Source organism: Portunus trituberculatus, chromosome 50 (assembly GCF_017591435.1).
Source record: "Portunus trituberculatus isolate SZX2019 chromosome 50, ASM1759143v1, whole genome shotgun sequence".
Lineage (NCBI taxonomy): Eukaryota > Metazoa > Arthropoda > Malacostraca > Decapoda > Portunidae > Portunus > Portunus trituberculatus.
In genome coordinates, this window is record NC_059304.1 from 30,256,444 (window position 1) to 30,280,360 (window position 23,917).

A 23,917-nucleotide genomic window follows, 5' to 3' on the forward strand; every position below is an offset into this window, starting at 1 on the left:
TCATATATACCTAATACATTTTCTTTTGAGATTTTATTAGTAAGAGGGTTCACTTAGAAAATTCATTACCTCCTTTGATAATTTCATGAAATTTAAAAAAATTTCTTTACAGGCAAGTGGAAGAGGTTGTTGCTCGTGCTAACAATACTGAGTATGGTTTAGCATCAGGTGTAATGACTAAGGATGTTAGTAAAGCTTTGTTGGTATCTGAGAAGTTAGATGCTGGAACATGCTTTGTTAACACCTATAATAAGACTGATGTGGCAGCACCTTTTGGAGGCTTCAAACAGAGTGGCTTTGGCAAGGATCTGGGACGAGAAGCTCTTCATGAATATCTCAAAACAAAGACAATAACTTTTGAGTACTGAGGTTGAATGGTTCTTAAGTTAAGGTGATGTGTATTTGAAGGAGTGTTTTATATGTTATGAATAAAAGATTCCTTAGATATGGACTTTCCTTAGGTATGGAAAATGTGATCTTACCAGAATATGCACATATTCTATGAGGAATCAATTTGTATCAGTTTCAAAATTTTGTCAGTTACCTAACAAATAATCCTTCCTTTTATAATCAACATAATGTATACTGTTAGCAATGAATAATGGACTGATTGAGTCTATAAAATTCAATATTTTTTTCTCTATTAATCACTGTGAATGAATTGTGAAAAGCAAATGTTTAGCACAGTCACTGTGAATGAATTATGAAAAGCAGATGTTTAGTATGCTAAAGATTGTCAATATAATATTAATAATTGTGAATAAATTATGTAAAAACAAATGGTTAGCACATTAAAGATTGTTAGTGCCAAATGGGAACTACACATTATATATTTGCAAAGGAAAGTTGATTCTAACTGTTTGCCTCAATAATCACCTATCCTATTACTGATGTTTACATCAAATTTTAGGTCTATGTTGAACAAAGAGGAAAAAGTGGGAGAGCTGGTTTTGTACATTATTTTGATTCCAACTGTGTGCCAAATATCACCTACCCTATTGCTGAAGTGTACAAGAAATTTAAACTCAATAGGTTGGACAGCTAAAAGTACTTTTTTATCAGTCATACATATAGAGGAAGGAAAGCTTGATTTGTGCTTTATTCCAGATACCTGTTGCTTGAATAATTGTGATTTATTATTACCATTATCAAAATAAGTATTTTTTTTTTTTATAAAATCAGTGATTTTACATTTCTGTTGATACTGTTAAATCAGTTTGTTTTACTTTTTATTAATTAATATAGTTTTTACTTACTGAAATCCCACATTAATGAATGTTGATAATGAAGTGTGAACTGATGTACTGCATTTTGGAATTTTATTTTGCTTTACATAGTTAACTACCATGAATAAATTGTATAAGTGAATGATTGTGATATTACTGCTGACTTTCGCTAACTCGGACTAATAAAGGGAAAAGTTGATTTGACAAAGGCGAATGTCCGACTTGTATGAACTCCCCCCTCCTATCACACACACACACACACACACACACACACACACACACACACACACACAAAAAAAAAAAAAAAAAAATGGTGCAGGATTTACATACTTAATTTTATGGGATTTAAAACTTTGGGATTACATTTGTCTCTCTGAAACCTTCATATCATATATTACCAGATGGTTTAGTTTATTTTTTTTTTATAATTAAATACCCTTCCCACTAAGAAGACATTTTTAAATGTCTTGTGCGGTAGCGTCATAGCCTGACTCGTGTCCTACACAGTATGTGGCCAGGCATTAGAAGTAACGTCCCTACAGGCCTAAATTGAGGATGATTAGAAGCAGAAACTTCAAGAAGATAGACAAGAAACATATCATTGGGAAACAATTTGACCTTGAACCCTTGCCTCCTCTCTCCTCTCTGTCATGCGTGTTATCTCCCCTCCGAGACCCTCGCCTCACCACATCCCTCACTGCCACCATCTCCTCCATTTCTCTTTATCATAAGACTGCTATGATTTTTTTCAAACTTTTTTCTCACTACCTTCGTCATCACATAACTCTCACAGTAACACTATTACAAAAGATTATGTTGAGACAGGTATAAAGCAGGACTAGACGAATAATTGATACTTCATTATATCATTATCTCACTTCAGCATACTAATAACAACTCTGAGAGTGTCCAGTTCAATAGTTACACAGCAGATTGCCGAGATGCTGCTGATGGCTCTCTCCTAACCCTCATGTACGAGTGAATAATGCGTCATCTTATCATACTCTAGGAAGTCACTGTTTTAAATACAATCATGTGTGATAAATTTCAAGTCAATCAGATGAATACAAAGAGCAAAAACAAGGACGAAATTATGAAAAATCTTTAGGAGTGAATAATATGAAAGGTGGTTTTATACACTTCAAAATTTTTCACAAAATCGATATAAACTCTGATTGACTTTTGTTTGATATCATTTTAAAGTACAATTAAAATGCTATTTTTAGTTGAAATTAGATTTTGTATAAAGTCAATAGTAAACAAAATACAGGAAGGGCAGTTCAACTCCGACTTTAGGTCTGGGTCAGTCAGCGTCCAACTTATCACGAAATCCAAGTTAACAGGGTCCGAGTTATTGAGGTTCAACAGTATACACTATACACAGTGTTGAAAAATGGACAATACCTTTATTGTTTGGATGATATGCAGAATTTTTTATTTTTTTTATTTTATAATATATTTAAATGTAATGGGATATATGATGTGGTAGTGACTGCAACTTGTATGTAGACCTCCTTGACTTTATATGAAACCATTTGTAGCTGTTTGTAGCTGGAGTGAAATGCAGACACAATGTACTGAATTGTCGGAGCAATCAGGAAACCACTCTGTCAGTTTGATTGGCTGCTTTCTTAGTAATTTTCCAGAATTAAATGAAAACAATAATTGAAAATAGAAGGAATATTGTTGGAAGGCGTTTTAATAATATGATAATTGATTATACCATTATATACAACAAATAGATAAAAGCAAATTTGTAAAAAAATGGAAAATTGAGGAAGCCTGGCTGTAATTGTTTTGGCCTTATTCTTAGAAAACATAAGTAAAACTAAATTTCAATAATTACAATCAATTTGTTGGAGTACTTCACCTTGATTGTTTATGTTTTGATGTAGTGACTAGCAAGCCAGTGGCTGCTCTTGACCATGTGAATGCTTTTGGATAAATCCTTGTGGCTGTTCCCAGTGGCTGCAAACAGCCAGGTTGAAAAAAGCTCCAGATAATACTACCTTAAGTCATGCAATGTCAGTTAATTATAAGGTAGCTATAGAAAATACGAACACACACACATGCATTTTAAGAATCTATCAACCATGTTAAGAAATTGTTCTGTGCAGTTTTTTTGGGTTTGAGGGCATTATAAGGGGATAAGTTTACAAGTCTGTAATTTTGTATGAGTCGCTGTGTAAGACCAAGTACAGTAAGCAGCTGTAATAAGATGCTGGTAAAAAAAAAAGTCAGGCCACTGAGACTGATTACATAATTTGCCATTCTACAGACATTTACTTTTAAGTTTTGTTGCCTTTCTTTTTCTTTTTTTTCGTTTTGTTCTATTTTTTCTTAACTGAAATTACTGTGTAGGTTTCCCATTGTTCTTTTCTTTTGAAATTATTGTAATAGATGATTATTGCTTATAACTTTGATAGTAATACAACATTTTTTTTTAACCTTCTAGATTAAAGACATTACAAATATTCAAACGTGTGTAATTTATTATTGGTATAAAATAATCCTGTAATGTTTTACTTTATTACCTGTCTCAAGTTGGGGGGCCGCCGTGGTAGAGTGGAACCATGCGTGCTTTGGGATCCTAGAGGTCTCCAAGCGCACGGGTTTGAATCCTGTCCACGGTCTGAGTGTAGGTTGGGCTTCCTCTCTTGGGGCAACGGTTTCTTAGTGGGTGGGCTTTAAAATAGGAAGTACCCTAAAAAGTATCCCCTTTAGCCCATAAATTCTCGTGAAAAGCCCACATGGTATAAAAAAAAAAACATTCAGGTTGGTAGATTTTGCTGTGCTTTAAATTAATCTCCTAACCACTTAGAAATGGACCATTTTTTGTATTCTAAAAAATTAAGGTAAAGAGTGAATATGAGTCCCGCAGTCTTACTTTCAATTCTTTTGTCTAAAATAGAGCCTAGATCTAAAACCAAGAATCTTGATCTTGATGCAACAGGTGTCTCAGGACTACTCCAAAGGCCTTTGGATTGGCAACACCTGTAGAGGGAAAATACTACAAGCAGGAGGAAAAGAAAAAAAGAGCAGTATCCTATTCACAATAGGAAGCTGCATTAAATCTTGATCTTGATCTTAATGGTGTGGATTGCTCCAGAGCCAGGGGTGGGATTTTCAAACGTTCGTAATGATAGGTAAAACCATCTTAGCACTAAAGTTACCATAACCCTCTCGTAACTCACGTAAGATGTATTTCCTAAAGACCTTAGCGCTGTGTTTACGGTTTTCAGACTGCCATCTTTTCAAAGGCTGAGAATACATAATCAGTAAATGCTACTTTTAACTTTTCCTGAACTTTATCTGCACTTTCCTGATCTTCCTCTCCCAACTCCAAATGCAGTGCAAGAGCATCATCTTCCAAGTACAATGAAATGAAACTGGCTAAATCTGTTATTTTCTATAGTTTAGCCACTAAGGTTACCTTTTTCAGCTGTGACACAACTTCGCCTTCGCTAGTGAAAGGATGAATCTTCATAATCATCGTAATCTTTGCCACCATACTCACTTGAAATAGGCCTAGATAGCTTGTTGTAAGACCATGGTGATGGAAGCTTTGGCTGAATTACGTAGTGATATGGATAAATTAAAGGAAGAGAAGAGATTGGGCCCCAGCTGTGGTGCTGATGATGTCATGGCTCCAGATGTTGTAAACATTAGGCTAGCTGGCCAGGAAGTGCCTACTTTGAGCTCGCCCACTGGGTTTTCTGGTTTTGCTCCAGCCGTGCATTGTATTTCTAGTGATGACAGTGACTCTCAGGACGACGTGCAGCGTGACAGTGTCTTCCTGCAGTCCGCCAGGGCTTCGGTCCCGTGGATGAGATGTCTGCTGGCATTGACAAGCATGTCGCCGATATGGTTAACCATTCGTTTGACAATGGCTTGCGAGAGGAGAAGTACAAAGAGATTTTGGATGACGTTGCTACCAAGAGACCGGACAACTGTCATGCTTTGGCACCAGTGGACTGTAACTCGCAAGTTTTGGATGCACTAAAAACTGATGCCAAGAAAGCTGACTTTCGTATGAAAGACGTCGGTAAAGACATTATCAAGGCTGCCACAATTTTGACAAAGTCCCTGATGATGCTAGAAAAGATTGTCCAAACTGGACAGCCAGATGTAGCCCATGAAGTGGGCATGCTTAATGGTGATCTTGCACTACTGGGTAATGCTAATCATAAAATCAACTTGGCACGCCGGTTCATCATCAAGCGTGAAATCAACCAGAAGGATGCTCACCTGTGTTCAGACAAGGTGCCCATGATTTATCTTCTGTTTGGTGACGATGTCTCGCAATCTGCCAAGCATGTTGAGGAGTCAGAGAAGTTAAGGAGTAAGATTGCGACGAGGAAACCGCTCCCTACGTGGAAGTACGGTACTAGCAAGTTTAGAGGCTCTTTTGGAAAAATGCCACACACAGGTTTTATGTCCAGGTTCCACCCATATGGTCAACGGACGTTTGGACACTGGAGTGAGCGCCGGCAAACCTGAGGGCAAGGTTCAGAGGCAAAAAACTCCCAAGGCCGGGGTCACAATCCCAGCAATAACTGAGGTGAGTCATCAATTCCAAGCTGGCAGACTTAACAATTTTGTGCATGAGTGGCATAACATTACCAGTGATCCAAATGTTTTAGATATTGTTGAACATTGCCATCTTGACATTAATGTTGCTAGCATTGATTCCTTATTTGCTGAGGAAGTTGAGTATGTAGAGGAAAAGAGATTTGTTTGCCAGGAAATTGTACAGCTGTTAGATCTTAAGGTTATCAAGGAAACACAGACAGGAGGGGCAAATTCTTTCCCCTATTTTCTTATGGAGGAAAAAGGATGGTGATTTTAGGATGATCCTTAACCTAGCAAAACTTAATGAAGCCAGTTTTTGCTGTACTAAGAGAGAAGGGACATATCATCACGAGTTTCATTGATGATACTCTTTTTTGCTACAGTACTTTTGATGTATGTTGTGAGAGTGTGCATGCCACTGTTGATTTGCTCAGAAAATTAGGGTTCTGTTTCAATGATGGTGAATTGGTATTGGTACCCACAACACGCTTGGAGTATTTGAGGAACATTATAGATTCAGAGACCATGACAGTGACATTACCTAAGTGGAGGAAACTCAAAATAATGCAAAACTTCAAGGAATTGTTTCATAGTGACAGAGCAAAAATCCGGAGGGTGGCCAGAGTCATTGGGCTTTTAGTTGCAGCCATTCCAGCACCAGAGATGGGGAAACTGCATTATAGATAATTGGAATCTGCTAAGATTGCAGCTTTAAAGGAAGAAAAAGGAAATTTTGACAAATGGATGGCTGTCCCTCATGAAATGAAGTTGGATTTGCATTGGTGGTTATCTCACATTGCAGTGCAAAACAGACAGATTTTTCAGAAAGGTACAAAACTGGACTTGTATACTGATGCGTCAAATTTAGGTTGAGGTAGCCAACTTAATCGACAACAAATTAATGGGATATGGTCCTTAACAGGAATTGAATTGCACATCAACGCAAAAGAACTCGAAGCCATCTTCCTGGCAGTGCACTCATTTGTACATCTGCTCAAAGGACGACACGTTCTTTTGTTTTGTGATAATATGAGAGCAGTCAACTGTCAATTAAATGGGCGGCAAAAAGTCTTCATTGTGTAATGACATATGTCTTGAACTTTGAGATTGGTGTTCAGTGAATGATGTCTGGCTTACCTGTTCTCATGTACCAGGTAAAGTTAATCTCATGGCAGACACTGCATCTCAGACATTTAATGACAGGCATGAGTGGAAGTTGAATGAAAGAATTTCTAGGGACCTTTGTGAGATCTTTGGAGTTCCAAGCATTGATCTCTCTGCTTCCAGATTGAATAAACAAGTGCCTCGTTTCTACTCCTGGAAACCTGACCCAGACGCAGTACATTTTGATGCTTTTTCCATACTATGGTCACAGTTTGACCTAATCTACATTTTTCCATCCTTTGCTTTGATTGCCAGATGCCTACAGAAAATTCGAGCAGAGTCAGCAAGGGGGTGAATGGTGTTGCCACTGTGGCCGTCCCAGCCATGGATTGGGCCTCTCCTCACTTTGCTCATAAAGGAATCCCGGCTAATTCCGAAGGGGGCACACGTATTGCGTCACCCATCAACAGAGGAGGAATACCCCATCCTGCAACACACCTGCCTGATGGCTTGTCTCTTGTCTGGCGACATCTGTGAGACAAAGGCATTTAAAGGTTATTTAAAATGTTCTCAGATACAAACTACATAGATGTGAGATCTTTCTTTATCTTAGAGGAGGGAAATAGGACTAGAAATTATGGCAGGAAGATTAGAAAGCAAGGCTGCAGGTTAGATATAAGAAAATATTTCTTTAGTCATAGGGTGGTAGACTTCTGGAATGCATTGCCAGAGAAGGTTGTAAATAGCACTAGTTTGACAATGTTTAAAAACAGATTAGATAAGCACTTAAATTTATTAGATTTATAATTATGTATAGCGCTGCATGATAGTTTTTATAAGAAATTTACTATAGTTAAACAAGACATGATCCCCATGTATGGGGATCACAGATTGTAGAGGATTTTGCTGCAGGACTTAGCCCTGTTAATGGGCCAAATATTTAGAATTAGTATATAATGTATTGTGTACTTGTAAGTGTATCTTTAAGTACTGATGACGAGGTCGCTGTGCGACTGATACAGGATAACCTAGATGGGCCCTGGTGGCCCTTTATTATCCTATTATTTATGTTATGTTATGTTATGTTATTTCTATGGCAGGTGCAGACATCATCGCATGGCCTCTTGGAGACCTGGGACTGCGAAGCAGTATTAGCCACATGTCAACAGGTGGCTACAGTTTTGCAATAGCTGGAAAATCGATCCCCTTACTCCCACTGTAACTGATGTTGAGAGTTTCTTGTCTGTCACTTTCCACAGAGGTGTGGGTTATACCTCCGTCAATATTGCAAGAGGCACTCTCTCCTCACTGAGGATTATTGTGGATGGCTGCAAGCAGAAAACTATCCTCTTGTCAACAGGTTCTTGAGAGGAGTTCTTAACTTGAGGCCATTGTCACCAAGGTATGTGGAAACTTGGAACGTCCAGCAGGTGCTCCAGCATCTGCATGCCATGGAACCTTTGTGCTCCCTCTGCCTAAAGAACCTAACGCTAAAGCTTGTGATGTTAATGACACTCATGCAAGCTGCCAGAGTAAAAACCCTACACTGCTTATTGCTGAAGGATATTCGTGTCAGACATTCGTATCAGATTCTGTTTGTATTTGGTTAGGGGAAAACAAACAATGTCGACCAAAGTTCAATGTGCGGTTTGTGACCTTTCAAGCATACTCCATAGACAAAAGATTGTGTGTGTGAAACTTTGAAAATGTATATTGCTAGAACAGAAGAGTTCAGAAGTGTTGAGAATTGGGAGAATGGGAAACTACTCCTTAGCTTTATTAAGCCACACAAACATGTGAAGAAAGACACTGTTGTGAGATGGATTAAAACAGTGCTTAATATGTTGGGCATGGACACTGACAAGTATTCGGCTGACAGCGTTCGGCCTGCAGCAGTGTCAAAAGCCAAGGCCATGGCTGTACCAATTAAGCACATCATGGCGAAGGCTGGGCTGTCCAGGGAAGCCACCTTTGCCAAGTATTACAACAAGGAGATTGTTCCGGTCCATGACCCTTTCCAAGATGCTGTTCTACACTAGTCTGTAAGTCCTGTTTGGGCTGGAAGTGTTATATTTATTGTAAACTGTTACATGGCTATGTAATTTTGTTACTATATTGGAGTTTAGTTCTTGCTTGTCTTATTTCTCCACTCTCCCATCTGTACTTAATTCCCATTTCTTGTAGTACAACACCCACATGGCTTCAAAACCTCATGGGCAAAGCGATCTCTAGCAGAGGTGTGATTTGCTGACGTAAAATTAATGAAGTACATGAGACTTACTGCAGGTCAGTTGAAATGTCCTTCCAATTTTATGAAGCAAATCACCTCTGCTAGAAGGGAGCTTTCACATGCCCACCTCTCCCACCTTACGCTATGCAGCGTCTCGTGGTGTAAGTAATTCCAGCAGTATGAAATGTTCCCTTACTTCTCATGTGGATGGTCGTACTCTAAAGTCTGGTGGCGCGAAGCAGCAAAGTGTATCTCATGTGAAAGTTCCCTTCTAACAGAGGTGATTTTCTTCATAAAATTTGAAGCATATTTAAACTGACCAGCGGTAAGTTTCATGTGCTTTATTAATTAACCCAACAAACCCTCAACTACATAAATCCCCAGTTACATTAATCACACAACGAATGAACCAAACAAACCCTCAACTTATGATTTTCCAGTTACAATAAAACGTCTGCCATTCCATCTCCATACTGTACCTTCTCCACTTACATATATTCTCGAGCCATTATCAACACTCCTCCTCTTACTTTTTTTCTTCCTGTCTCTCCTCCAAACATTATATCCATATTCTCTAAAATTAACTTGGACATTATCACTTAGTTTTGTTTCTGTTATGCACTCCACATCTGGTCCTTTTTCCGTTATATAATCTCTAACTTCTAGCATTTCCAAAATAATTCCATCAGTGTTTGTATACATAACTCTTAGTGTATTTCTTCCCCTTCCCGGACAAACCATTTCCTTAGTCTCATGCGTAACACTCTCCAGTAGAATTTCCTCTTTGCCTCTGTCCTCTCGTTTGTCGTTTTCTTAGCTTTATTCCTCAGTTCCCTCTTTTTTTCCTTTCTTCCAGGTTCATATCTTTTTTATCCAGATGTTGTTATATTGTCTTTCCAGCCAGCTTCCCAGTCCTTGCTAATATTCCTTCAACTCCTACTTGAGCTCTCATTTTAACTTTTAGTGGTCTTTAACTCGTAGTTACCTCACTATACTTTCCAAGTCTACATATTTCTTCAGTTTTTTTTTTTTATCACTAGAGTCTAGACCCTGTTCTACATCCTGAACCATTGAAATACTATTTTTTAACCATTTCTTTTCTCCTCCTTTCACCTCACAAATTTTGCTGGATATTTTTTCTCTGTGGCAGTAATCAAAGCAGTTCTTAGTTTTCCACTTTATTATAACAGGGGGTAGGTGGGCGAACACAGGAGCCAGGCTTGGAGTAATGGTGACGGCAACAGAATCAACGACAGGGCGAGGCAGGCGATTGGTGGTGTGGGACGGTCAGAGCTGCTGCCAAGGTAGTGGTTCTTCTCGCTATACTGCTCCTCAACCTCCGCTTTCATTCCTCACCTCCGCTCAAGCTCATACAAAAAATTAGTGCTTTACTCGTACACTTTCCCCCGCTCAAGCTCATACAAAAAATTAGTGCTTTACTCGTACACTTTCCCCCAAATACCATTACAATGATTTAAAAATATAGCTCAACATACATACATCCTTATGAATGAATGCAGACACATTCTCTTGTAGTCCAAGTATAACCATACACTTCATTTCGTCCACCGTGTCTCTCATTAGCTCTTCCTTCTCTTTAATCACTTGTATAACTGTATCCTTGGTTTTCTCCTGTATCTGGTGTTCAACTACATTTGCAAAGCTAACTTTTTCATTTTCATGTTCTTTTTTTCTATGCCTCCTTCCACTCTTCTAATTTTCTCTCATTCATTGCTCCTTCGTCTTTCCCCACCTTAGCATCCACTTGTTCTCTTATTAGCCTTTCAAATGCCGCTTGGTTGTCTCCACCTTGGCATCCACCTGGTCTCTTAGTCCTTCCAATGCAACTTCATAACTCTTGCACGTTTCCATAAAGGGCACTGTTTTCCCTTTTATTATTTCCAATGTTACTTTCATCTCAATTTCTCCTTCAGCCCCCAATTTTCTTCGAACTGCTGATCCTGTTTCTCCAGTATTCCGGCTAGTATTTCCCTTAGGTACCTATCTAATTTCTCTTTCCACTGCTATTATTTTTCTCATGTTGGTCTTTTCCTCTCTAAAGCCAGAGAACTCCCTTGCACTTAGCCCCAGTGGAGTCTCAATTATCCTGCTATAGCTTCGTTTCTAGCTCTTGCGCCATTGCTTTTGTTTACATTACTGGCTGTGCAGACAGTGCAGTCCACACTTGCATCATCTTCCATTGCTTGTTTGTACTGTTTCTCCATAGCAATTTATCACAATTTTGGAGATAGGCAACCAAGCACTAGCTCCTTTTTCCCTGTGTAATACATCACCAAGCTGTTGTACTTGGAGTAGTCAGAATCCCATGAGCAGCTGTTCGTATGGCTGCTCTGGGCGATCAAAGCCGTGTGTGTGTTTCACTGTTTGATCTGCTGCAGTCTCTGACGAGACAGCCAGACGTTACCCTACGGAACGAGCTCACAGCTGTGTGTGTGTGTGTGTGTTTGTTGTTACGCCGCCCACCGTCCTCACAGCCTCCACAGCCGTGACAGGAACTCACCACAGCGGCAGCCCAGTAGAATACAGGACGGGTCGGCAACAGACACGGGGATACTTCTGGGCGAAGATTCATGGCTAGCAAGTGGAGCGAGGCACAAACACACACCCAAACTCAGGCAGAGATCGGATCGGATCGGTGTGTTGATAGACTCAAGAGAAGAAAAGAAGAATAGAGAGTAGAAGATAAAGTATGGTTGAGAGTATGAAGGAAGTGGAAGTTTGAAAGATGACGGAATAGCCGTCATATAGAGTGGTTTATTTGTTACATTGGTAATTTTTTTTTTATTCATTTTTATTATTTTTTATTAATTTATTTATTTTAATTGTTTATTTATTTATGCACTGGTTAATTTGCTTATTATTTTTGTTATTTGTTTATTATTTATTTGTTTTATTTTGAATATATGTGTATATTTATATATTTATTTGTATTTATAGTATTTTTATCCTGTGTACAGTGGTCTGGGTGGTAGCTTTGATATTTTGTTAATAGGTTTCCTAAACCAACTATGTTCTTGTTCTTGTTCATGTTCGTTTATTGTTATATGATATGTTGTGTCTTTTAAAGTGTATATCATTTTGTGTTTTATATAATTTCCTCTTGTGTGTACTGTTATGTTAATCGGATCCAATTGTGCAAGTTTATGTAGTTCTTCTGTGTTTTTGGTGAATGGATGTTTTTCATTATAAGCAAACCGAAGTGCTTCATTTTGTTTTCTTTGTAGTTTTAGTATTTGCGAGTTTGATAGAGCGTTCAGAGCGTAAGCCGGGTAGGTTAATATTGGTAGTACACATGCTTTTACAAGATGTAATTTTATGTTTGTATTTAAGAACTGGAATCTCTTGATAGTGTTTAAGGCTACTTGTGCTTTGTTTGTGATATCTTTTACATGTTTTGTGTATCCGTTTACTCCCAGTTTTAGGCCCAATATTTTTGCTTCCTTTGCGTACTGTATGTGTTGCCCCTCTATATTTACTGGTTCAGTTTTTTTCAACGTTATGGGTAGTAGTGTAAATTTTGTGTATTTGTTTTGATCTTCCATTTTCTCTCGTAATTGTTAATGTTTTTTATTTCTCTTTCTGTTATTTTTGCTAACATTTTTTTTGATTTGCCTGCGTATGTGATTATTTGTGTGATATCATCTGCGTATTGTATATTTATGCTTTCTGTGAGTGGTAATGGAATGTCGTGGGTGTAGATGGTATAGAGTGTGGGTGAGATGCTACTGCCTTGAGGTACCCCACTGTGAAGTTGGAATGATGGTCCTGTGTAGTTTTTTATTGATATTGAGGCAGAGCGATTGTCTAGAAAGCTGCATAGAATTTTGTGAAGGATGTTGGGTAGTTTTAATTGACTTAATTTGAACTTTAATCCGTTTTGCCAAACTTTATCAAAGGCTTTTGATACGTCCCTTAGTGCAATACAACAGAGTTTATTGGCTGAAATTGCTTTTGAGATTACTTCTATTGTTGTTGCTATTGCTGTGTCAGTTGATCTTCCTGATCTGAAACCATGTTGGGAGTCTGGTAGGATTTTATTGGCGTCTAGGAAAGTTCTTGTTCTTTTGTTAATTATTCTTTCGAAGATTTTTCCGGGTACTTCCAGAAGTGAGATTGGGCGATAGTTAATTGGATCAGTTGATGGTTTGTTCTGTTTTGGGATGAGTATGATTCTGGCGTGTTTGAATGGTTGTGGAAAGTATCCCATTGAGAGAGCGATGTTGAATAGTTTTGTGAGTATTTCGAGCACGTTGTCTGGTAAGTTTTGTAATATTACTTTATTTATTTTTGTTTCCCCAGGTGTGTTGTTTTTTAATTGTTTTATTGTTTGTTTTATTTCTTGTGTTGTGATCGGTGTTGTGTAGTAAGTGTCATTGGATAAATTGTTTGGGTTTCCTTGTATATTAGGTAGTGTTTGGACTTTGTTATCTTCTAGGTAGTTATTAACTCTGAGTTCCGTGTCTGCATCATATTGTAGGTTTTCCATGGGGTTTATTCTAAAAACATTGCTCCAGATTTCTCTAAATATTTCTTCCTTTTTTTCAATTTTGTGTATTTTCTTATTGTTTACTACTAGATGTGAATTAGTATTGGTTTGGTTGCCTTTTAGTATTTTTATATTCTGCCAGAATTTTTGTGGGTCTGCATACAGTTTATTTAGTGTTTTTATTTTGTTTTCCCAGTTACTTTTATTTTGTTCTTTGCATTCTTTTATTATATTTTGTTTTATGGTTTTGTAGGCGGTGTATGTTGTATAGGTCCAGCCATTTCTGAGGCTGTTATTTAGCAATTGTTTTGCCCACCATTGTAATTCTTTGACTTTTTTATTATATATTGGTTTAACCAGAGTTTTGTGTGTGGATAGTGGTATATTTTGTTGCATTGCTGTTGTTATTCCATCTAGCAACTGTTTTATTGATGTGTCTAGTGTGTGTTGTGACATGTATGGGTTGGTGTTAATGTCTTTTGTTGTATTTATTGCTTTATTCTTGAATTCATCCCAATTAGTTTTTTCATCATATATGTGGGTGGTGTTGGTGTTCGTATGGGGTGGGATGTTATATTTATTAGTATTGGTAGGTGATCTGATGGCGTTGTTGGTCCTTGTGTTATGTTGATGTTATGGTATGTTTTGTTATTGGCAAGTATTATGTCTGGTGATGATGTTGCGTTATGAGTTAAGAATGTTGGGAAATCTGGACCTAAATGTGTGAGTTTATTATAGTCAATGAGCATTTTTATAGATCTGCCGACACTGTTGCTTTTTCTTATCGATTGTTGGGTGGTGAGCATTTAAATCTCCTATTATATATGTTGGATATGTTTCTGATGCTATATTGTGAAAATCTGTGATAGGTAGGAAAGGTCTTCTTGGAGGTAGATAGGTGGTTGCTATGTTTATTGGACCTGTTGTTGTTTCAATTGTGGTTAGTATTACATCGGTATCGTAATTTTCTTTAACTCTGTGTTTCAGGTGTTCCTTTACTAGAATTGCCGAGCCGTCGTTTGCTTCTCCGCTAAGAGAGACGAGTAAGGCTGCTAACAGCTTTATAACCCCTGCTCCATTCCTATTGGCTCATCCACAAGCCAATCACAGCTGGAGTATCCACCTGGCCACCAAGCTGCTTCCAGTCACGGCACATCAGTAACATCAAGTACCACCTCTGCAGCAAAAGCAGCGCTACCAGCGTGCCAGCGCTGCCAACGCTATCTTCCCTACTCAGCGTCGCCGCAACAATATTAAGGCCACACTCAGACTTTTTCGCTGGGGAGTAACTAGAGTGCTGAGCTGGAAATGGGTAGTGAGTGTCTAAACTGGGTGTATAGACAGGAGATTCCCCCAACGCTTTTCATTCGCCTGTGAGCAGCCGGAGGGGAAGTATGTACGCTGCATTTATGGATGCCCCTACTGTCAGCATAGTTCAAGAAGTCCTCTTATGGACCATTGAGGCATTTGCTTCCACAAAATTGAGGAAGAAGAAAAGAAGAGGGGTCATTGGTGCAAGGAAAGCCTTTGCAGGCAGAGTGAAAGTGGAAGTAACGTGGCTGACGTACATCCCTCTTCACTGTTGATGTGAGACTGGATAAGAATGACTGAGACGCGGGGCGACCGGCGACTTCCTGGATTAGTCACCCCCAAATGCCTCTGGTCGAGTGTTTCCCCCATGCTCCATAACTCGACCTCCTTTTACCACATATGTAAGTTCTAGTGAAGCACTCCCGTTATTCTCCGGCGAAAAAAGTTTGAGTGTGGATGGGCCTATAGGTATGTACACCGATATTAGGTATAAAGAGATACTGGTATGTTAGCCTCGGTATTACGCTTATTTCCGGTATGTGACCATTTCAATATACCACTGTACCACTGTACCGGTATATTTTTTCCAATGTACCACTGTGCCAGTAATTCTTTTTTTATATTTTCGTTCGCTATCATTATTTTTTAGGCAATGTCCTAATATACATGTCCCAGCCACTCCCCGTTTCCTGGCTCTCCATTCGCAGCTCCTCCACCCAGCTGATTTGACGTCTCAGGTATGAATCCCCGCAGTTGGTTAACAAGGGAGAGAGAGAGAGAGAGAGAGAGAGAGAGAGAGAGAGAGAGAGAGAGAGAGAGAGAGAGAGAGATAATAAATGGAGGAAGTGGGATTGAAATAGATAAAAAAAATGGATAATAAATGGAGGAAATGGAAATAAAACAATAAAAAGGAATAACAAAGGAATAACACGAGAAAGAAAAATGGATAATGAATAGAGGAATAGGAGGAAATGAGAATGAAAATATGATAATGAATAAGGAAATAGGAACAAATGATAATAAAACCGGATAAAAAAGAAAAATGAGTAGATGATAACGAATAAGAGAATAGGAAATAGTAATGAGGATGATAACGAATAAGGGAACAGGAATAGGGAATCTTCTATTGTCCGTTATTCATTTTTTTTCTATCCGCTATTTTATTATCATTTCTTCATTTCCTTATTCATTATCTTTTTAATTTATATTTTCTCCTATTCCTTATTTCCTCCTATTTCCTTATTCATTATCATTTTCATTCCTATTTCCTCCTATTCCTCTATTCGATATCCTCTTTTCTTTCTATCCCTTGTGTTATTCCTCTATTCGATAACGAATAAGGGAACAGGGACTAGGGAATCCTCTTTTATTGTCTGTTATCTGTTTTTCTTTCTACCGCTGTTTTATTATCATTTCCTCCTATTTCCTTATTCATTATAATTTTCGTTCCTATCTCCTCCTATTCCTCTATTCGATATCCATTTTTCTTTCTGTCTCTTGTGTTATTCCCTTATTATTCCTTTCTTTACTGTTTTATTTTAATTTCCTTCATTTATTATCCATTTTCTTTCTATCCTGTTTTAGCCCCACTTCCTCCATTAATTATCACTCTTCTCTCTTTCTCCCTTGTTGACTAATAGTGTGGCTTCATATATGGCGTCACATGTATGAAGCCACTCAACAAGAGAAAGAGAAGTAAGAGATAATAAATTGAGGAAATGGGAACACACACACACACACACACACACACACACACACACACACACACACACACACACACACACATTGTATAAAATAATTAATGGCATTGGAAAAATAGACAAGGATGACCTGGTGCTGGTGAAAAAAGCTGGAAGAACAAGAAGATTTACAAAGAAGATTAGGAAGAGACAGTGTGTGAAGGATATTAGAAAATACAGTTTACCACATAGAACTGTGGAAAAATGGAATGCACTGAGTGATGAAGTTATTACAGCACATAATATGCAAAGCTTTAAAGGAAAATTAGATATGTGGAGATATGGAGAGGACACTATGAGCCCTTCTCGAACCATGATTGTACAACATAACTAGGTAAATACACACACAAACACACACACACACACACACACACACGGCCCGGTAGCTTAGTGGTTAGAGCGCTGGCTTCACAAGCCAGAGGACCGGGGTTCGATTCCCCGGCCGGGTGGAGATATTTGGGTGTGTCTCCTTTCACGTGTAGCCCCTGTTCACCTAGCAGTGAGTAGGTACGGGATGTAAATCGAGGAGTTGTGACCTTGTTGTCCCGGTGTGTGGTGTGTGCCTGGTCTCAGGCCTATCCGAAGATCGGAAATAATGAGCTCTGAGCCCGTTCCGTAGGGTAACGTCTGGCTGTCTCGTCAGAGACTGCAGCAGATCAAACAGTAAAACACACACCGCCGCCGCCGCTCCCAGGGAAAAGCGCTTCAGCAGTTGTTGAAGCCTGATCTACGTAGACGTATGTACAGGGGAGTAGGTGGCCATAGGGTTCTCCTGTCTCCATAACAAATAAGATTTGGATACCGTACAGGGCGAAAAATGGAGAGAGAGACGGAACTAGGTGTCATGCCCAGACGTATAACATCAAAACAAACGCCATGTGATTTATTGAAACACCTGATGACAACATGGATAAGGACTTTTCTGGATTTAGAGACGAAAAAGGCAATATGAGGAGGCTGATAAACGTTGAAAGAGAGAGAAATACATGAAAGAAGTGATGTCGAGTTTAATGGACAAGCAGGACAGACTGATAACAGAAAACACCGAGCTAAGATTGAGATTAGTGGAATGCGAGAAAGTCAGAGTAATAAATCAGGGAATGAAGGAGGAGATACATGAGATAAAAAAACAAAATGATACACTAAAGGCTGCATTTCACGACTACAAAGACTCCTTAAAGGAGCCTACAGAAAAAAAATACAGGATGGGATGGAAGACAGAGTAGAAAATAGAATGGGCGAAAACAAGCTGGAGGAATTACGAAATACATGGAAACAGGAACAGGAAGGGAAAAAAAGAAAAATTTTCAGAAGTAGTAAAGAGACAAATTAAGGAAAAAACAAAAGACGCTGTTATACAAGTAATTAAGGAGAAAGAAGATCTAGTGAGAGATACAGTGGATAAGAGAAAATGTTTCTTGATTTTTGGGATGAAAGAAAAAAAAATCAAAACAATTTCATGAGAGAGCGTGAAGAGAGAGAATTGGTCAAAACCTTTGTCAAACAGATTCAGGACAGCACACAGGAGTTGGACCAGGAAGTGGAGGAAGTGATTAGGTTGGGAAGATCTAGTGAAGGGGGTAAGAGACCAATGAAAGTGAGAATGAGATCGCAGGTGGCGGTGGAGGAAATTATGGCAAGGAAAGGGAAGCTGGCCGATGATACTGAACGTAAAGATAAATGGATAAAAAGAGATATGAACCTAGAAGAGAGGGAAAAAGAGAAAGTGCTAAGAAATGAAACTAAGGAAAAACGAGAAAAGGACGGAGATCGAGAAAAAGAATTTCTGCTGGAGGGTTTTAGGTATGAGACTAAAGAAGTGGTATCTATGGAAGAAGAAGATCATGGAGGAGACAAGAAATTGAGAGTGACTTATACTAATACAGATGGGTTGTTATCTAGCGTGTTGGAGGTTAAGGATTGTTTGAAAGAAAAAAAAAGCCGGATGTAATGTGCATGGTTCAAACAAAACTAAAAGACAAGATCCATGTTAATTTTAAAGATGAGGGATATAAAAGCTGGAGAAGAGACAGGAAGGGTAAATGGGGAGGAGAAGTGCTAATAGTGATTTGTGATGATATATGTGTGGAGAATGTGCATTATGGTGATGGCATGGTAGAAGTAACGGGAGTAACAATCAAAACAGGAATTTGAAAAAAGAAAAATCATAGTTACATATGTGCCACCTAAGACAAATACATGGGGAACTGAGGAACATAAAGATATGCAAAGAGAGGTGATTAAGTGCTTAGATAATATGATAAGAAGAGATGGAAGAATACTTTTAGTTGGAGACTTTAACTGTAAAAAATAAACTGGAGAGAGATGGAAGTAATGGATAATGCTGGACAATGGAGCGAGGAGGTGTTACAGTTGACTATGGTAAATACAATGGACCAGTGGGTGGAGGAGTCAACAAGGTACAGGGGAAGAAGAACCATCGTTGCTTGACCTAGTATTCACAAAGAAGCCAGAGCCCCCTCCCAGCATACAATACCTTAGTCCAATGGGAAGAAGTGATCATGTGACATTAGAGCTGGAAATACAGGAGGAGGATGGGATAAGATACAGAGATGACTACAAAAAGAGAGATTAAATTATGCAAGAACATATTTTAAAAAATTAAGGAAATATTTTGCTGATATTGAATAGAAAAACATTATCTACGGAAGGACAGTGCAAGGGAAATATGAAATATTCCTGCAGAAATATAACGAAGGAGTAAAGAAATACATACCTTTTTATAGGGTTAAGAAAAAAAATATACACGCTTAGAACAATGCTAGATGCACAGAAGCTAAAAAGGCAAAAGATAAAGCTTGGAAGAAACTCATAAAACAGATAAATAACATTCATTTAAGCTGTTCTATAACTCTCAACCAAGATTAATGGGTGACTAGTATTTTTCAGCTATAGTGTTTTAAGTAATTTTTCAATGTAGTTTCTCTAGTCTTTTTAAAGAGAAGTATTAAATGGTAAGCTAAGGTATTATGTAATTTATTATTTTTTATTTATTTATTAATTAATTATTTTTTTTGTTTGCATTAGAAAGATGTGAAAAGGAACTTTACTTTGTATATTCATACAGCTATTTGTTATGAAATATTGACTCTTAAATTGCTGTCGTCTTTGTTGTCATAAACCCCCTTGTGCGAGGTGGTTTTGTCAAGATCTTGCCTGATTCTCTTCAACATAGACTGGTGTTGGTGTATGCGAGCCATGCAATGAAATCTAGCTAAAACACCACAAACAAATATTAATTGTACATAGATTGACATTTCTTTGATGTTTGTTTTAATAAAGATGATATTGTTTCGGTTGCAATCAGAGCCTTTTTCGTTTATAATTTGACCACAATTATTTGTTGTATAAAACATCTCCCCAGCGTGTTTTAATGAAATCACTAGCGAAGAAATTACAAAAATCATTTTAAATATTTATATAACACGTGCTCATTGTAGATATTAACATGAAATTTATAAAAAAAAACTTATTGTAAAGTGTACTTTTTTTCATATGATCATTATATTTTATTAATCATTCCATTTGTTGTTGCTCTTATTATTATTATTATTATTATTATTATTATTATTATTATTATTGTTATTATTATTATTGTTATCATTATTATTATTGTTGTTGTTGTTATCGTTTTTATTATTATCATCACTATTATATTTATTATTTTTATCATTTAGTGTTTGATGTTCCTGCACCCATACTTTACGGGATGAACTGATTTTGCAGGTACGCCTGAAAGTTAAGACACACACACACACACACACACACACACACACACACACACACACACACCGCTTAAATGTGAGGTCACTGCCACGGCTTCAGAACAATATGACTAATGAAGTGTGAACGCAACCTTCCAGTCACACCAGTCACACAGCATACGAAGTGAGGCTACCGGGATATGTTTTCGATTTTGGTATGATATAGATTTTATCCTTTATGAACATGTTGCTGGACAGAAAAACTGACAGACAGACACATTGATAGACAGTTACAGGAAGACAGACTGACAAACAGATAGGCAGAGAGCAACAAAGACATATCCTTAGACATCAGACGGACTGATAAATAGATAGGTTACATTGAGAGACAGACAGAAAGAAATGAATAACTAACAGTCTGACAGACAGAATCTGACGGCTTGACAGAGTGACTGATTGAATAAGAGAGAGAGAGAGAGAGAGAGAGAGAGAGAGAGAGAGAGAGAGAGAGAGAGAGAGAGAGAGAGAGAGACTTGCTAGTACAGTTTCTAGAAAATGGATATGCCTGGCGCCCGAGAGATGATATTCCTAAATTAAGATTTCCGTTAGCTGTGAGCATTCTGCACAAAGAATGCTGCCATCCTCAGTGGCAGGCAAGTGTATCCTTAGATAATCTACGCCAGTAATTCCTAACCTATCTAACATGACACCTCGCTTTTGCTTCCAGTAGACTCACAGGCCTTCTTCCATTTTTTAATTTTTTTTTTATTTATATGTAATCATATATTTTTTTTGTATTTATGATGTTACTCCGGACGCGTTTGTGTGGAGTTCCTCACCTAGGGTTCGTTTACTGCAATGTCGTCACCGAGAGAATGGTAACAATACGTGGAGAAGGATACACTGGGCAGAACTTGTCAAGTTTAATTCCATGAATAAGAGAAATGGAGACAACAGCATCGAGTCAAACACTGTCTCTGCTTTTACCAATCTTCCTCTCACTAGCTCACTGTTCTTACTGACTGACTTTTTACAAAATTGTCTTCTAACTCACTGTTCCTCTGCTTACTTCTTTATTAGTGACGCGTGTTGGCTCAGTACCTCCTTTGATACAATATCTTTTACATCTAGAAATTCTACTGCATTACAAAATCTCCTTGATCATCTTTTTCACATAACATAAGAGCCACAGTTCTACAATATACAGTACAAGATTAAACCATTGTGAAATAAAGGTAGCCCAGTCTCCGCCCACAATCGGTAGGGAGCCAGGGAGAGCTCCGCCTCTACCTGCGGGTGATGCAATTCCTGTCTAATTTTCCTGAGATCTTTCCAGATTCTTCCCGGCATAACAAATCTTAGCACTGTTTAGCACAGACTTTTCTTGTGTTACAAATAAAACAAACAACTCATATTGATCATACTCTACAAATAAGCAAGGGCAAATATTTGTTCTTATAAAACAATGATTTTTGAGCAGATGGCTTCACATCCCACTTGTTTCCTCCTCATGCCACCCTGGGTGGGCGCATCCTCTAGTTTGGGAACCACTGATCTACAGGATAATTTAGATACTTAATGATACAACACGAAGCTGGTAACATGCTGATTGCTGGAGATCTCAAGGACCATCTTTTTCAGAGATTTTTTGATGAGCTTCTCCTCGTCCATGATTTCTATAATGATGTGGATTTTCCTATCCATATATCAAGATCCTGCTTGGATTTCGTTTTATTCGTAGCCTCTTGTCAAGCTGTGAATCTCTTGGTTCATCTTGCCACTATACCATCCTTACTAATTTCAATGAAAAGTGCCTAAAGCAACGAAAGATATGGTTGTGGAAGAATGCTGACTGGGAGGGAATTCGGAGAGATCAACTGGCAAAAAATATATTGCAAACACATATAGATATAAATGTGCAGAGGATTATTTACTCAATACTGAGTGCACAAGAAAAGTATGTTACTAAAAGAGTTTTTTTTTTATCTATTAGCAAAGATCTACCTTGGTTCGGACACCAGTGCCACCAACTACAACACGTTTATATAGACTGGGGATTTAGAATGGAAATTCAAACTAATATTTCACGCCTAGCGTTTGTTAGCTATTTTGGAGGTCTTCGTATCTGATATCGGCAATCCATTAGTTTCCACACGAACTCGATGGTCACAATATCTTGTCAGAATAATATTTGCTTGAAAGACTCAAGCAGGTACAGTATTATCTGTGCTGAAAAGATATCGTGACGGCTGAAAACAAATGGAAGGAAAAGATTGGCTGATATTAAACACGCCGACCTCTCCAAAATCTTCAACAAACCCAAAACGTAATATATGAGTTTGTGCAGTAAAACCCCACTCTATCTATATGTTATGGTTGATTCTTGGAACATATCCGGAAAGAAGAACCAAGATGCGAAGATATTGATTGCACGTAGGCCTATTTCCAAAGAAGAAAGCAACAACGTAGGATAGACTAACAAACAGGATGTAAATAGACAAGCGGCAACTCGGAGAACACGTTGGGACACACGATGTCAACAACCGATCTTCACCAGAGTTCTGCTAAGATTTGGCGAGCTTTCCCCGCTAACAAAAAAAAAAAAAAAAAAAAAAGTTGCATAACTTACTTAGAAAAAGTAAGATCATATATAGAAAAAAAAAAAATTCCTCCCAAGATAATGTATCAGTCATCATTTAATTTTTCCTTCATATCTCATATTATCTCTGTCTCCGTTCTCCACTTCATAACACATCTCTCTCTCTCTCTCTCTCTCTCTCTCTCTCTCTCTCTCTCTCTCTCTCTCTTAATGGGGAGTTTTTCGGTACTAACCCTTCAAATATCACCGCCGATACATGTTTCTCTAGTGACATAAGCTAAAATATTGTTGCATTAAATCCCAGGTGCACACAGATGCATAGAACATTGATTTTTTTTTTTTATCATGTAAGAGAGAGAGGGCCAGCCAAGGGCAAAAAACATATTGAAAAAAAGGCCTAATTGTATACTAGTTCTCTAAAAGATAAGTAAGGGTTATCCAAAATTAGGTAGCAAATGTCTTGATACCTCCCTCTTAAAAAAAAAGTCAAGTCGTAGGAAAACGGAAATACAGAGGCAGGAATGGAGTTCAGATTTTACCAGTGTAAGGTATGAATGACTTAGAGTACTGGTTAACTCTTGCGTTAGAGAGCTGGACAAAAAGGGATGAGAGGAAGAAGAAAGCCTTGTGCATCGAGGCCGCAGGAGGAGGAGAGGCATGCAGTTAGCGAGATCAATAGAACTGTTAGCATGAAAAAGTGATAAAAGATAGAAATGCAACATTTCGGTGGTGAGAAAGAGACTGAAGACAGTCAGTCAGAGGAAGAGAATTGAGACAAAAAGCTTTTGTTTCCACGCTGTCTAATAAGACTGTGTGAGTGGAATCCTTCCCCCCCCCCCCACAAACATGCGAAGAGTACTCCAACAGGGGCGGATAAGGCCCTTGTACAGAGTTAGCAGTTGGA

General features: G+C 38.2%; 2 protein-coding genes across 2 annotated transcripts in view; both read left to right on the plus strand.

Moving 5' to 3' along the window:
• LOC123499957 (cytosolic 10-formyltetrahydrofolate dehydrogenase-like) overlaps window positions 1-3,706 on the plus strand; it is a 330,856-nt gene extending 327,150 nt beyond the window's left edge. Inside the window, exon 32 of the mRNA XM_045248489.1 lies at window positions 113-3,706. Within this exon, the coding sequence (XP_045104424.1) occupies window positions 113-368 (256 nt within the window). The 3' untranslated portion in view covers window positions 369-3,706. The remainder of the gene's footprint in view (window positions 1-112) is intronic.
• Window positions 3,707-3,943: 237 nt separating this feature from the next.
• LOC123500137 lies at window positions 3,944-11,242 on the plus strand. The gene is made up of 2 exons (XM_045248815.1): window positions 3,944-7,456; window positions 8,003-11,242. The coding sequence occupies exon 1, from the start codon at window positions 5,058-5,060 to the stop codon at window positions 5,724-5,726; it is 669 nt and encodes a 222-aa protein (XP_045104750.1). The 5' UTR covers window positions 3,944-5,057; the 3' UTR covers window positions 5,727-7,456; window positions 8,003-11,242.
• Window positions 11,243-23,917: the final 12,675 nt, after the last annotated feature.

Excerpts from the sequence above, each read along its gene's own strand:
- LOC123500137 (XM_045248815.1), top strand. The coding sequence starts at position 5,058 with ATGTCTGCTGGCATTGACAAGCATGTCGCCGATATGGTTAACCATTCG.